The sequence below is a fragment of the Eriocheir sinensis genome, chromosome 12 (assembly GCF_024679095.1).
Source record: "Eriocheir sinensis breed Jianghai 21 chromosome 12, ASM2467909v1, whole genome shotgun sequence".
Taxonomy (NCBI): domain Eukaryota; kingdom Metazoa; phylum Arthropoda; class Malacostraca; order Decapoda; family Varunidae; genus Eriocheir; species Eriocheir sinensis.
This window is the reverse complement of record NC_066520.1, coordinates 20718331-20732422: the sequence shown is the minus strand read 5'-3', so window position 1 is coordinate 20732422 and position 14092 is coordinate 20718331. Positions and strand designations below refer to the sequence as shown.

General features: G+C 45.6%; 1 protein-coding gene across 2 annotated transcripts in view; it reads right to left on the bottom strand.

Moving 5' to 3' along the window:
* Positions 1-2200: 2200 nt before the first annotated feature.
* Positions 2201-14092, bottom strand: part of LOC126997594 (pneumococcal serine-rich repeat protein-like) — a 75390-nt gene continuing 63498 nt past the window's right edge. Inside the window, exons 6-12 of one of the 2 annotated variants that reach the window (XM_050858768.1) lie at positions 12287-12440; positions 9972-10099; positions 8016-8175; positions 6948-7149; positions 5660-6348; positions 4317-4426; positions 2201-3826 (exon numbers count right to left, since the gene is read on the bottom strand). In XM_050858768.1, the coding sequence (XP_050714725.1) occupies positions 3413-3826; positions 4317-4426; positions 5660-6348; positions 6948-7149; positions 8016-8175; positions 9972-10099; positions 12287-12440 (1857 nt within the window). In that variant the 3' untranslated portion in view covers positions 2201-3412. The remainder of the gene's footprint in view (positions 3827-4316; positions 4427-5659; positions 6349-6947; positions 7150-8015; positions 8176-9971; positions 10100-12286; positions 12441-14092) is intronic. The other variant, XM_050858769.1, reaches the window with a different exon arrangement.

Sequence of the window (14092 nt, the reverse complement as noted above, 5' to 3'; positions counted from 1 at the left end):
TTTATTTCTCTCTTTGCTATTGGAGTTTGAGTGACACACCTTTATTAAACAGTCTACTATGCCTTTTACCCCTTTAGCTAATGTCAAGGAGTATTTGCTAGGCTATTTGAAAGGTCATGAAATATCTGCCTTCCATCTATCTTCCTAATTTCTATGGAGGTTCGGGTGAGGCAACATCGTATATATCTTTTTTAACCTTCATTCTTCATTAGCTCTTAAAAAAAACTATGGTGATTCTTAGAGCAGACAGCTTTCAGACAGGTAAAGAGCAGATCATGTATTTCTTTTCAAGTCTGACACGCTGTTCTTCTGTTTGTCTCGTTCTTGATCCAGCGGCAAGATGATCAAGAGGCGTTGCTAAGCTATCTGAAGAGTCACAGAATATTTCACTCCAAGACAATCATCCTTTTTTCTACCCTCCTTTCTTTGCTATGGAGGGTTGGGGTGACGCAACATGCTTTTTTATCTTCTTTTTTACATTCTTTGCCCAGTCCTTCACCTTTCCTGCAGGCTCGTTACGTAAGAGAAGACAAAGAAAACGAGAAGAACGAATTTGACCGCAATTGTCCTCGGTAATTACTGACGATGACGATGAGGACGACGATGACAAAAAGCCGTGAAAACATACATCTCACTCTACATAACTGGGTCTACACTGCACGCCCTACGCACAACCCCGAGGTGTGTTATGCAACCCACCTGCAGTTATCGCCTCCATTTTAGGGGTCACTCTATTAAACCTTTCCTCGCCCAAGCTCTAATATTTGACAAGGCATTCGTTTGAGTCTTAGGTATTTCCAGGTGTAGTTAATGACCCTGGTGGTAGATTGACCCTCCCACTGTACCAAGAACCTTAAAAACTTTCATAAAAATCCGATTGATACCATTTTTTGGCATTTGAAAGTATTATTAAACATCTCTTCGCTCAAGCTCACACATTTGACAAGGCTTTCGTATGAATCTTAGGTATTTCCAGGGGTAGTTTAATGACCCTGGTGTAGGTCTGATGATCTCTCTGCACCTCTGCAAAAAAAAAACAAAAAAAAACTGATTTTTTTTTTTTTTTTTGAAAGTATTATTAAACATTTCATAGCTCAGGCTCACACATTTGACAAGACTTTCGTATGAGTCTTAGGTATTTCCAGGGATAGTTTGATGACCCTGGTGGTAGTCTGACCCATCCTCTGCACCATGAATCTTAAAAACTCTCATAAGAATCCTATTGATATCATTTTTGGCCTTTGAAATTAGTTGATGTGAGAGAAGAACGCTTTTGGGGGCCTGGCTAACCCCCACTATGCACCCAGAACACAGGTAATCAGTGTGCGAAGGTGTGGGATGTGTGTAGGGAGGCGGAGGAGGGAGGCGGGGAGGGAGAACATAAAAAAGGGTGAGGAAAAAATGGTGGTGATAGTGGACTTACTGTTTGACTTTGAGGTTTTGTACCCATTACGTGTGTGTTAATGGAGGGAGGAAAAGGGTAAAGGACGTGAAGATAAAAACCACCACTGCCAAAGAAAGTAAAGCTGTAAAAAGGGAAGGTTAGAAGAGGGTGTTAAGTGGAAGTGTGACTACTACGAAATAATGAAGAGGAAGACGAGGAGGAGAGGAAAGGAAAACTAAAAATAAGGAGACAAAAACCAAAGCTGCCCCCCCCTCCAAAAAAAAAGGGATTAGAAAACGATATCAATTTAAGGTGTGACTATAATATGTAATGGTAGAGGAAGACAAGGGGAGGAAAGGGGAGGAGGAGGAGAACAGGGGACATGGAGGAGGGAAAAGTGTAGCTAATATGAGTATAATGAACCTGTTACCCGGTCTTACTGTGGGTTGATTATCACACATCAAGATCAAGTTTGAGGCAAGAGATTTTGATTAAGGGTTAAGGGGAGGGTTTGGAGGTAAAAAGTGAGGGTGCAAGAGAGAGAGAGAGAGAGAGAGAGAGAGAGAGAGAGAGAGCACAGTGCGACGAGTCCAATCACGTCTGAGGGAAGCAATATTAGGATGTGGTAGCCTGCTTGAAACTCTCCTTGTGTGCGTGTGTGTGTGTGTGTGTGTGAGAGCAAAACTTTCACCATATGCTTGCTTTTGAATAATTTGGACAACTCTCTCTCTCTCTCTCTCTCTCTCTCTCTCACACACACACACACTTACCTTTCCCCGTCAATACCACAAACAAACCAGGTAAAATAACACACCATTAGAGAATATCATCTTTACTCACTCTATGTTTTAGTAAAGAATGTGTTGTAACGTATGCAAATCTATATCTCTGTACACATATATAAGTTGCAGTATATAAAAAATCTGGACTGTACAACATCTATCATAACATCGTAAAGCACTCTGCCCCATTAGGAGACAACATGACTGACTGACTGGCTGACTGACTGACCGGATGACTGACCGATTGAAGGTTGACCAGTAGAATAGAATAGGTAGGTAATAGAGTCAGGAATAGTTGGGTAATAGTTGAATGAAGAGGAAGAAAATGAGGAGGAGGAAGAGGAGGAGAAAAAGGAGGCGAAGGAAGATGTTGAGTGTAGGATGAAGGTCTGATGTGGTGTGGCCGAAGAGGAGAAAAGGAGGATGGGGAAGAGGAGGAGAAGGAGGAGGAGGCGAGGGCAGATGTGGAATGTAGGATAAAGGTTTGATGTAGTGTGGCCGAAGAGGAGGAAAAGGACGATGGGGAAGAGGAGGAGAAGGAGGAGGAGGAGGAGGAGTGAATATGGAGTGTGAAGAAGGATGACCTGGTGTGATGTGATGTGGACGCAGAGGAAAGGAAAGACAGCAAAGGACGATGACGGAGACGGAGACGAAATCCAACTAGTCAGTCCAAGGGCCGAGCCGAGAGTGTCCATGAGGCGAGTGACAATAGTCTATATACACAGTCGTTAAAGCATGGTTCAACACCGGTCAACTGCACCCCATCTGACACACTTCACAGCCTCACCTCCTCTCCCTCGCCCCGCCTCTCCCCAGCCGGCCAGACAGGCAACGTTTCCAGGCAGGTAAAGTCTCTCATGGCACATTAGACAGAGCGCGAGTCCTGTTTCGCGGTAAAAAAAAAAGAGGTTCACACGTTTATATAAGATTAAGTCCACTTTTTTTGGGCACTGATATTGTGTTCCTCAGTCTGGTTTCACTTTTGCCTTTGAGTATAAACGCTCAGGTATGCACCAAACGCGAAACATACGCTCGCACTTCACACACTCACACAGCTATTTGCAAAGCTGACTTTAAATGTTCAGTCACTTATATGTACAAACGGGTCTTTCACTGAAGTCCACGGGGCGCCTGACGAGAACATCCCAACATGGCTTTGAGTGATGCCTTGTGCTCCTTCATGCCTCAAGGGACGTTACGGCAGACAGAACGAGGCGCCGCATCGGAGCCCCCGCAGCCCCATCCGTCACGTCTGCAGGTAGCGGCGCCCCATCACCGCCGCCGTGCCGGGCAGCAGGAAGTTGGGGGACGTGGGGCGTGAGCGAGGACGCTTCAGTTCGCGTCGAAGGGTATCTTTCTCTATGAAGTTGTACTGCAGGAAGGCGTCCTGGAAGTTGTTGTTCAGGAAGGGCGTGTTGGGCGTGGTCGTGGTGAGCTTGGGTGTGAGCGTACAACCGTTCTGGGGACGAACTAGCGGCACCGAGCCATTCCGCGGCGGCTCGATCAGCACAGACTCGTCCTGGAGCGAGTAGGTGTCCAGCGGCTCCATGTTGAGGGACGGGCACAGCGAACTCAGCTCCATGGAGTCCACGGAGGCGTGAGGGGCCCGCCGCGTGTTGAGGAAGTTCGGCGTCTCAGGGACCTCCAGAGAAATGCTTCCCTGTGGACGGAGACACCACAACTCAGCGGGGCGCGACTCAGGCACCGACGCTCGCCGCGGGTGACGAAGAAACACGAACATTGTGGCACAGATAGCAGAGTGTGTAAGTGAGGAAGGGTGACTAGACATGTAACTGGTATAAGACAGAAAGGCCTAGACTGAGAAGAGGTTGGATACATCTGTGGGTGAGGACCTCCCTTAGAACAAAAAGTAGTATGTATGATTACTATGTATTACTGCAGCTTCCTTGCAGTCTTTAAGTAAATACTGATGTCATAATTCCCTCCTAGCACAAAAAAATATCATAAAGGTAAGTTATACAGAAGTCTGCTGATCAAAATGGAACCTAAAGCAAGAAAATCTGAAAAGAAAAACATTGAGGCATTTAAGAAGCATGAAACAACACATCACACAACTCATTAGGCCTTGCACGGGCGCCCTCAAACACACACAAGAGCGACAAAACTCAGCCCAAGCGCCTCCCTCCTACCTTCCTGCTGCAGACGGGCGTGACGGGGGCGGACGCCGGCGGGGGGGAGATGGTGATGGTTGGCAGCTGCAGCGGCGGCTCCGACATGCGGTGGACCCTGATGAGCTCCCCTGGAAGAGGCTCGGGGGTGAGGATTGAAGGGAGGGTGGCCATGCGAGGTGCTTTGCTGTCTTGGGGCTATACGCTAACTCTCCTATGGGAACTGTAAACACACACACACGCACACACACACACACACACACACACACACATGCTTAATCTCTCTTTCTCTTTATCAGCTTCGCCTTGTATACTGGAGTGTGTTGCAGGAAGAAAAACGAGAAGGTTGTATATTGTTTAGTGTTGATAGAAAGGTAGTTAGATCTATACTTCGGTGGAGAAAGAAATAACAGAAACACTGAATAAAAGAAAAAAAGAAAAAAATTAGGACAAACAGATATTAGATAAGTATAGAAAGGTAGATTTCGATAGATTAGCATTATAGATTTACAGATGGTTGATTGACAGGCTAACTTAATATTTGATAGAGAGAGGTAGATAATTGAATATATATAAAAGTGTAAATAGGCCTTTGCATAAGAAGACGGATGAATGGAATGACAGCTCAGTATATACACTTATTTACAGTACGGTAGCGGGTGGTTAAGATGGATGAAGGCATTGCTCATTGGCGCCCATGCTACAGGTAATGCCAACCTCTTAACCACCGCTACACACATAAAGAGATATATAGGATGAAACAGGAGGATAAATCAGTATACAAAAATATACACGGAAACAGAAAATAAATATAGTGAAGTGCAGACAACAGTGAAAATAGACCAGACATAAAACTCAATTAGATAGACAGACAAAAACACAGACAAACAGATAGACAGACAGACAGACAAGCAAAAAGGCAGACAAGCAGACGGGCAGGGAAGCAAACAGACAAACGCAGAACAGACACAAAGCAAACAGATCAAAAAATATATATATATACACAAATATACACAATAGAAAAATCATATATACACACAAATACAAACCGACTTGGAAGAAGAAAGAGAGACAGACAGACGGATATTCACCCAGACAGACAGGGAAGACAGACAAGGCACCCACACAGCCAAGCATCCAAGCAGACAGACAGACAAACAAGACAGCCAGCCAACCGGACAGACTGAGAACCACAGACAAAACCCTCAGCCAGCCAGACAGTCAGTTAGAGAGCCATACAGACAAAACCCCCAGCCAGTCAGTTAGAGAGCCATACAGACAGGACAGCAAACCAACCAGACAGTCAGACAAGCATCCAGCCAAACAGACAGACACCAAGGCAGGTCAAGGCTAGGAAGACGTACTATTTGCACTGTTATTTCTGCGGCGCACAAAGCGAGGAGAGGCTGGCCGGCGTCGACGAGGTGGCGGCTGGTCCAACTTGATGACGAAGAAGGTGCCGAGAAGCTGAGGAATGAGACACCCAACCTGACCCGCTGCCGTTAGTGCCACAATAACCAGGATCACCACAGCCCAGGGGTTTTTCCAGGGGGAGCGCACAGGGGGGGAAGATGCGGGGAAGGAGGAGGTGGAGGAGGAGGAGGACGAGGAGGAGCGGAGAGACGGGGCTTTGAAATCGAAGGAATCTGTGGACTCTGGAAGCATTGGAGAGGAGAAGGATGTTGAGAGGGAGAAGGAGAAGAGGGAAGGCGTGGGTGAGATGGATGCTGCGGCTGAGGTGGCGGTGGCGGTGGTGTAGGCGGTGACGGAGACGGAGTTGGTGACGCTGGGTGAGACGGAGACTGAGGCGGAGGCTGAGGCAGAAGACGGAGAAGAGGAGGAGGAAGGAGATGAGTTGGACTGTGAGGATAAATTGGAGGCGGATTCAAAGGCAGAGTCCGAGGAAGAGGATGAGGGGGGAGAGGCAGAGGTAGAGGTAGAGGGTGGTGGAAGGGATGTAGGGTCGTGGATGGTGTGGGTGAAAGTGTAAGGTGGACTGTTGCCGAGGTCGTTAGTTGCTGTGACGATCAGGTCGTAGTCTCCCGGCTTCAACCTGGAAAAGAGGAAGAAAATACCGAATGTTTATTTATTTATTTATTTATTTATTTACATCAGAGGACACGGCTCAAGGGCAACAAAAAGAGTACAAAAAAAAAGCCCGCTACTCGCCCCTCCTATAAAAGATAAAAGTAAAGAGTAACCAATGTCTTTTCTTTGCCCCGTTTGTTTCCCTATTGCCTCTCTTAATCCTCGTTCTCATCCTTTTATTCCTTTTCTTCTACTTCGATCTCCTACCTATTATCGTCCTCCTCCTCCTTCTCTTCCTTCTCCTCGTTTCCATGCCCTTCCTTTGTTCCGTTTGTTCTCCTGTTCTTTCCCCTCTTTGTCCCCGTTCTTGCCCTTTTCCTCTTCCTTCTCTTCTACTTCGATGTCCTCCTTCTCTTCCTTCTCCTCCTCTTCGTCCCAATGTCCTTTCCTTGTTCCCAGTTTTCCTATTCGTTCTCCTGTTCATTATCGTTCTTTTCCCTTCTAATCAATCTCCTCCATCTCACATTCATCCTTGTCATCATCCTCCTGTTCCTCTTCCCTACTACCTACCACCTACTACCACTACTATTACTACTACTACTACTATAACCAACACATACTCACCCCTTAACAGTAAACACAGGCTTCACTTGGCGGTGCTGTCCCTTCTCCGCCTTCTGCTGTCCCTTTCGCTTCACCTTCAAGTAAAAGATCTTGGAGAGGTCCCCGTCGGCCTTGGCAACACAGCGCACCTCCATCGTCACTGTCTTAGCCTCCGAGGGCGAGCTTGTGGCCACGCTGCACGAGGTCACGGCTTCTGGCTTGCCTGGGGAGGGTGCAAGGAACAGGTTTTGGGGTGTAGCTGAGGTGAACTGGAGACATGAGAGTGAGATTGAGTGAGTTTGCATTGAGTAGGGTAAGAGGTAAGGCTGGGTAAGGTTAGGATCACTGGCATGAAGGTAAGATCAAGCGAGGCAGATAAGGTTGGGGTAGGTAAGGCTCAGAGTAATGAAGGTTAGCTCCAGTGAGTTTGCTTTGAGTAGGGTAAGGCGTTAGGTAAGGTTGGGTAAGGTTAAGTTCGCAGGCATGAAGGTTAGATCAAGCGAGGCAGATAAGGTTGGGGTAGGTAAGGCTCAGAGTAATGAAGGTTAGATGAAGTGAGTTTGCTTTGAGTAGGGTAAGGCGTTAGGTGAGGCTGGGTAAGGTTAGGTTCGCAGGCATGAAGGTTAGATCAAGCGAGGCAGGTAAGGTTGGGGTAGGTAAGGCTCAGAGTAAGGAAGGTTAGATGAAGTGAGTTTGCTTTGAGTAGGGTAAGGCGTTAGGTAAGGTTGGGTAAGGGTAAGGTCGCAGGCATGAAGGTTAGATCAAGCGAGGCAGATAAGGTTGGGGTAGGTAAGGCTCAGAGTAATGAAGGTTAGATGAAGTGAGTTTGCTTTGAGTAGGGTAAGGCGTTAGGTAAGGTTGGGTAAGGGTAAGGTCGCAGGCATGAAGGTTAGATCAAGCAAGTTTGTATTAGGTAAGGTTGGGCAAGGGTAGGCTCAGTTAGGCAAGATTAGTTTTGGTTTGGGTTAGTTTGGTGAAGTTAGGTAAAGTTTAATTAGGTATATGGTTAGCATAGGTACGGTTCCTTCCCTTCCCTTCCCTTCCCTTCCCCTCCCTTCTCCTGTACCCTTTCTGCAATCTCTTACTTACCTCTGACTTTGAGATAGTACGGCTCGGAGACAGCCTCGCCCTCGGAGTTCTTGGCAGAGCATCGATACTCCCCCGAGGACGACCTGCTCACCCCTTCAAGATACAACTCCAAGCCATGCGCGTCGATCCCCTGACTCGGGTCGTTCTGCACCGTCTCGCCCTTGTGTTGGAGGAAGAGAAGAAGACGGGAGGTTGAGGGGCTGACGAAGGGAATGAAGTATGTGTGTGATAGGGTAGAAAGGGGGTGAGGAAGGGTGGAGGAGGTGAAAAGGAAGGGTAAACTAAAAAGAAAAGAAAGGTAATTAGGAGAAGGTGAAGATATGGTGATACGGCAGGAAAGGAAGACATGAGAAGGCGATTGGGTAAAGGAGGGAGAGGGAATGTGTGTGCGAGGAATGATGAAGAAGGAAAGAAAGGATGGAAAAAGGAAAGGGAAGGTGATTAGAAGGGAGAATAAATGAGTAGATGTGGTAGGAAAGGAAGAGATGAGAAGGCGATTGGGTAAAGGAGGGAGAGAGAACGTGTGTGCGTGGAATGGTGAAGAATGAAAGAAAGGATGGAAAAAGGAAAGGGAAGGTGATTAGAAGGGAGAATAAATGAGAGGATGTGGTAGGAAAGGGAGAGATAAGTTAGATGCGAGAGGATAGAGAAGGAGGGAGAGAAAGTGTGTTGATGCAGAAGGTGGAAGGGAAGGGTGGAAAAAGGGATAGGAAAGACGATTAAGAGAGGAGTGAAAAAATAAAAGGAGAGGAAAGACGTTTAAGAGAGGATGGAAGGAAGGAAGGAGAAGAAAGATGATTAAGAGAAGAGTAATTAAGAAAGATGATTAAGAGAGGAAGGAAGGAAGGAGAGGAAAGATGATTAAGAGAAGAGTAATTAAGAAAGATGATTAAGAAAGGAAGGAAGGAAGGAAGGAGAGGAAAGATGATTAAGAGAAGAGTAATTAAGAAAGATGATTAAGAGAGGAAGGAAGGAAGGAGAGGAAAGATGATTAGTAGAGAGGAGTGATTGAGAAAGATGATTAAGTTAGGAGAGGAAGAAAGGAAGGAGAGGAAAGTTGATAAGAGAGGAGTGATAAAAAAAGGGACTGTTGTAGGGGAAGGAGAGACGAGGAGGAGGAGGAGGCGAGAGGGTAAGGAGGAGAGAGGGAATATGTTAACAAAGGAATAAAGACAGAAAAAAAGGGAAGAGGTAGAGAAGGGAAGGTGAAGAAAGAAGGAGACCGAAGCATTACCAGCATCACTATAATATCAACCCAACCCACCAATCCACAACCCCCCCCCCTCCCCCCGTCCTTCTCCTCCCCACACACACATATCAAAACCTGTTTGTAAATATAGCATTTTTTTTTTCTGCGTGAGGTCAGGGAGTACAACTTGTCCGCAGAAAAGGTGAACACACACACACACACACACACACACACACACACACACACACACACACACACACCATGCTGCTCCTACCAATAAGACACATAGACAGAGGCCAGAAAAAAAAGATGATTGAAATACTGATTTATCACCTTCTCAATGTCTGCTCTAATTAATAAACAAGTTATCCATCTCATCAATTATTCTCCATGTGTGTCAACGCTTCGTCTCTGTCCGTTCATGTCATCTCATCTCTCTACTACTCACTCGTCATAAGCTTCACTCTACGCTTCGTTCCTGCCCGACAGCCTTCCTTTGAGCAACAGTTAACCTACATTCATCTCCTCTTTGTACGGCTCAGCGGCAGCGGAGAGCACTCATAAAAAGCCGTATAAAAAGTCGCAGTAGGAGGCCCAGATGAATGGATTTTTTATTTTATTTTTTACTGTGGTTGTAAACTAAGACGGGCGAAGTTAGCGGAAAAAACCTGAAATGAAACAAGAAGGGGGTCTCACACACACACACACACACACACACACACACACACACACACACACACACACACACACGAGCCATACATACTTACATTCAGCGTCCAGGTCACCTCCTCCACTTTTGGGTTCGCGGTGACTTCGCAGTAGAACAAGAAGTCGTCACCCTCCTTGATTTCCTTTGGTAGGTTGAGGCCGTGTCGGATCCTGACTCGCGGGGGATCTGTAAGTAGGAGAAAGACAGGGGTTAGTAAGTGAAAGATAGGGGTTAGCAGGTGAAAGACAGGTGTTAGTAGGTGAAAGCCAGGGGTAAGTAGGTGAGACAGGTGTTAGCAGGTAAAAGACAGGTGTAAGACAGGTGTAATCAAGGTATATGAAGGTGATGACTTACGAGGTATCAGTGACGGTAAGGACTAATAATTATTGTAGGTGAGTACAGGTAAATTTTTTTAAAGGTTTCATATTTCTTCATTCCTTTTCTTCATGTCTGCTCTGTTTACGCTTTTTATTACCTGCTCTGTCTGTGTGTCGGTCGGTCGGTCGGTCTGCCTTTTTTTATAGTAAACAGCTCAAAGGTAAACACAAAAAGACCACATAATAGTCCGCCCAGAAAAAAATCTCTCTCTCTCTCTCTCTCTCTCTCTCTCTCTCTCTCTCTCTCTCTCTCTCTCTCTCTCTCTCTCTCTCTCTCTCTCTCTCTCTCTCTCTCTCTCATATAATTCAGGTGCTAATTAAAGGTAACCAGAAACTTAATCAAAGGTACAAAGGGGACTTAAACACTGATTACATTCTCTGTTCGGCCCAGGCTCAGGTAACACAGGAGCAGGTGTGGTGTAAACAAGACTAATTAACTCTTCCACTACAGCTTCATTAGAATGGATGGGAGGTAAGGAAGTACTAATTATTGAAGGACCGTAATCTTCATATGGCTCTGTTAAGGAGTTTAATAGCCACTTAGTATGCATATGGTAAGGTGAGCGGTATTTAGTATGTTTCTAATTAGTGATATAGTCAGTATTTGAGGCGGATGAATGGAAGAAGAGAGAAACGGTCAGAGTTTAACAGATAACTGGATTTAGGGAAAAGAAATAGTTGTTTTCAAAGTAGTAAAGTAGCTTAGAAATACTTTTTTTTTTTTTTTTTTACGTCGCGGCCTATTGCGCCGGTATGCTTTTTTTCCGGTGGGGCCTGATGGTCGGCCTAGCCCGTTCTGGCGCAGGCGAGTGTTTATAGTGGCGCCATCTTGTGTTGGTTCATGCTGTCCCCCGGAACTCATCTTTGAGCCTCTCTTTGGAAAGGTTATCTAGAGCCCAGGTTGATGGGTGGTCTTCAGGCCAGCATGTGGGTAGTCTTAGGCCACTCGGCCCACCACTATCTTCTTGTTTTCATGTAAGATAATTTGACGAGAAAATGTGGATGTTTGAATGTTTGCATTTTTGTTTCTTTGTTTGTGTGTCTGTAGTAAGCAGAGGGTAAAGGAGGAAAGGATACTGGGACAAAGAGGAGGAGAATGAAGAAGAGGAGGAGGAGAACGATGGTGGAGGGAAGGATATGGGGACAAAAAGGAGGAGGAGGAAGAATAGGAGAAGAACGATGATAAGGAAGAGATTGAGATGGAAGAGAAGGAAAAGGAAAGCAAAGAAGTATAAGATGACGGCAATAGATAACTAGTCTCTTTTTATACTCCATGGTTTTCTTTATCACTTTCATCCCATCTTCTCTTTCTCTCTTTCTTTTGTTATTTATCTTCCCTTTCATATACTTCGCTTAACTCACTCCATTACCGTCTCTCTTTCTCTGTTTGGATTTGTATTACGGCTTCAATGAGTTTATTTAGTTACTCTTACGTTAGATTTCTCAGGTGTTTATGTGTATGAGTCAACCTACCTATAGCGAGACCCCACCAACTTAACACCCTCACAAGCCCACCTCACGTATAAAAGGTATAACATAACCTTCTGTCTCATACGTTAGATTTCTTTCGGTGTTTATGTGTATCAATGGACATATTATCATTATTATTATTATTATTATCAAGGGTATAGTAAGAAGAGGAAGTGGGTTAGTGGTGAAGGTACAGGTGGGGGAAAAGGAAAGACATTAGGGATCCTATTATAAGCTATTTCGCCGCCCAAGAACACATATTTGACAAGGCTTTCGTAGGAGTTGTGGGCCTTTCCAGGAGTAGTTTGAAGACCCTGGTGGTAGTTTGACCCTTCTTCTGTACCGTGAACCATAAGAAACACTCATTAGAACCCGACTGACCCCCTCTTTGACCTTTAGAAATAACTGATGTGAGAAGGGAAAGAGTCTTACAATACCGACCTAGGAGTGCACAGTTGTATGGTGGAGGAACATCTGATCTATCTACCAACCCCTTCAAACACACCAGGCAAAAGGTAACACTCACACAACACAACGAGGCGAACTGAAGTCGTGATGTGCTGGAAAGGCGGAGTGTGGGCGGAACACGTCAGTATCCCCCCGTCTTGCTCCTCTTTGGGGGTTATCTCAGTTCTGGAAGCCGTGACAGACACCGTCCCTGAGCCCTCGACTTCCTCCTCCTGTGTGGGTGAGAGGGAAGAGAGGGTAAGAGAAGGAGAGGAAGGAAGAAGAAGGGAAATGAATGGGTTAAAAGAAGGAAGGTTAGGGAGGGATGAGGTATAAGGTACAGAGGGAAAGGCGAGGGAGAGAGAGAGAGTAAGAGAAAGAAATGGAGAGAGACAGAGAGAGAGAGAGAAAGAGAGAGGGAGACGCTAAGTTGGTGAATGAGTGACGATGAGGGAGGTTAGGGAGGTGGAAAGGAAAGGAGGGTTTAGGCAAGGTTGATTGAGAAAGGAAAAGGTTAAAGAGAAAGTAAGCGAAGGAGAAGAAGAAGAGAGAGGGAGACATTACATGAGCGTTTTAGTTTGTGAATTGCTTAGGAGAAGGGAGGTTAGGGAGGAGGAAAGGGAAGGCAAGGGTAAGTGAAAAAGGAGAAGGGGGATGAGAAGGTAAGAGAAGGAGAGGGAGAAAGGGAGAGAGAGGGAGGAAGACGTTATCGAAGTAAGTATTGAAGTGAACGAATGTGTTGAAAAAAAGGAGTTAAGTTAGGTGGAAAGGGAAGGAGAGCCATGATAAGGACGAGTGAAAAAGGAAAAGAAAGAAAGAGTAAGAGATGAAGAGAGAAAGGGAGAGAGAGAGAGGGAGACATTATCTGAGTAAGTCCTTAAGTCGAATGGGTATGAGGAAGGGAGGTTAGGGAGAAGGAAAGGGAAGGCAAGGTTGAGTGAGGAAAGAGAAGAAAGAGAGTAAGAGAAGCAGAGAGAAAGGGAGAGACAGGGAGACATTATCTGAGCAAGTGTTAAAGTGATTGGGGTAGGAGATGAAAAGGGAAGGAGAGCTAATGATATGGACGAGTGAAAAAGAAGAAGAAAGAGATTAAGAGAAGGAGAGGGAGAGAGAGAGGCAGGCGTTATCTTAGTAAGTGTGTGGGTTAGGAGGTGAAAAGTGTAGGAGAGCTTATGACAAGGACGAGTGAAAGAGAGGGAGAGACAGAGGGAGACGTTATCTTAGTAAGTGTATGGGTTAGGAGGTGAAAAGTGTAGGAGAGCAAATGACAAGGTTGAGTACAAAAATAAAAGGGTACGTATCTAACCATCAGTGACTTAATAATTATACAGCGGGCGGCCAGACGCGGAGAGGAGCAAAAACAGTCGAATTCAATAGTGGCAGTGCGGTCTAATGATCACCAACGCTCCTTTTTTTTGCGAACTCTCTATTCACCCAAGTGCGAATTAATCAGAGGAAGAAAAGGCCGACATCAGGGCAAGAAAATAAGATAGAAAGGATGGAGACTTAAAAGGTAGCGCGGTAGAATGTTTAATAATGTTTTTTCTTTACCTCCCCGCATATTTACGCGCAATTACTAGACGCCTGGCCTTGTACGTGCAAATTTATCACTGCGTACATCAAGGAAGGCGCAGAGGAAGGGAAGGAATGCGAACCCACGTCTTTCTTGTTGGTGGTGAGCAGAACCCGACCACATGAGTATATATATTCATTCCCAGGGCAATTACTGTTCACAAAGGAGAGATTATGGAACCGCATGAACTAGTAATGAGAAAGAGAGATATAGATATTTTTTTAACAGTAAAGGAAGCAGCTCAAGGGCAATAATATATAAGAAAAAGCCCGCCAATCACTGTCCCTATTAAAAGAAAGCATAGATGAATGG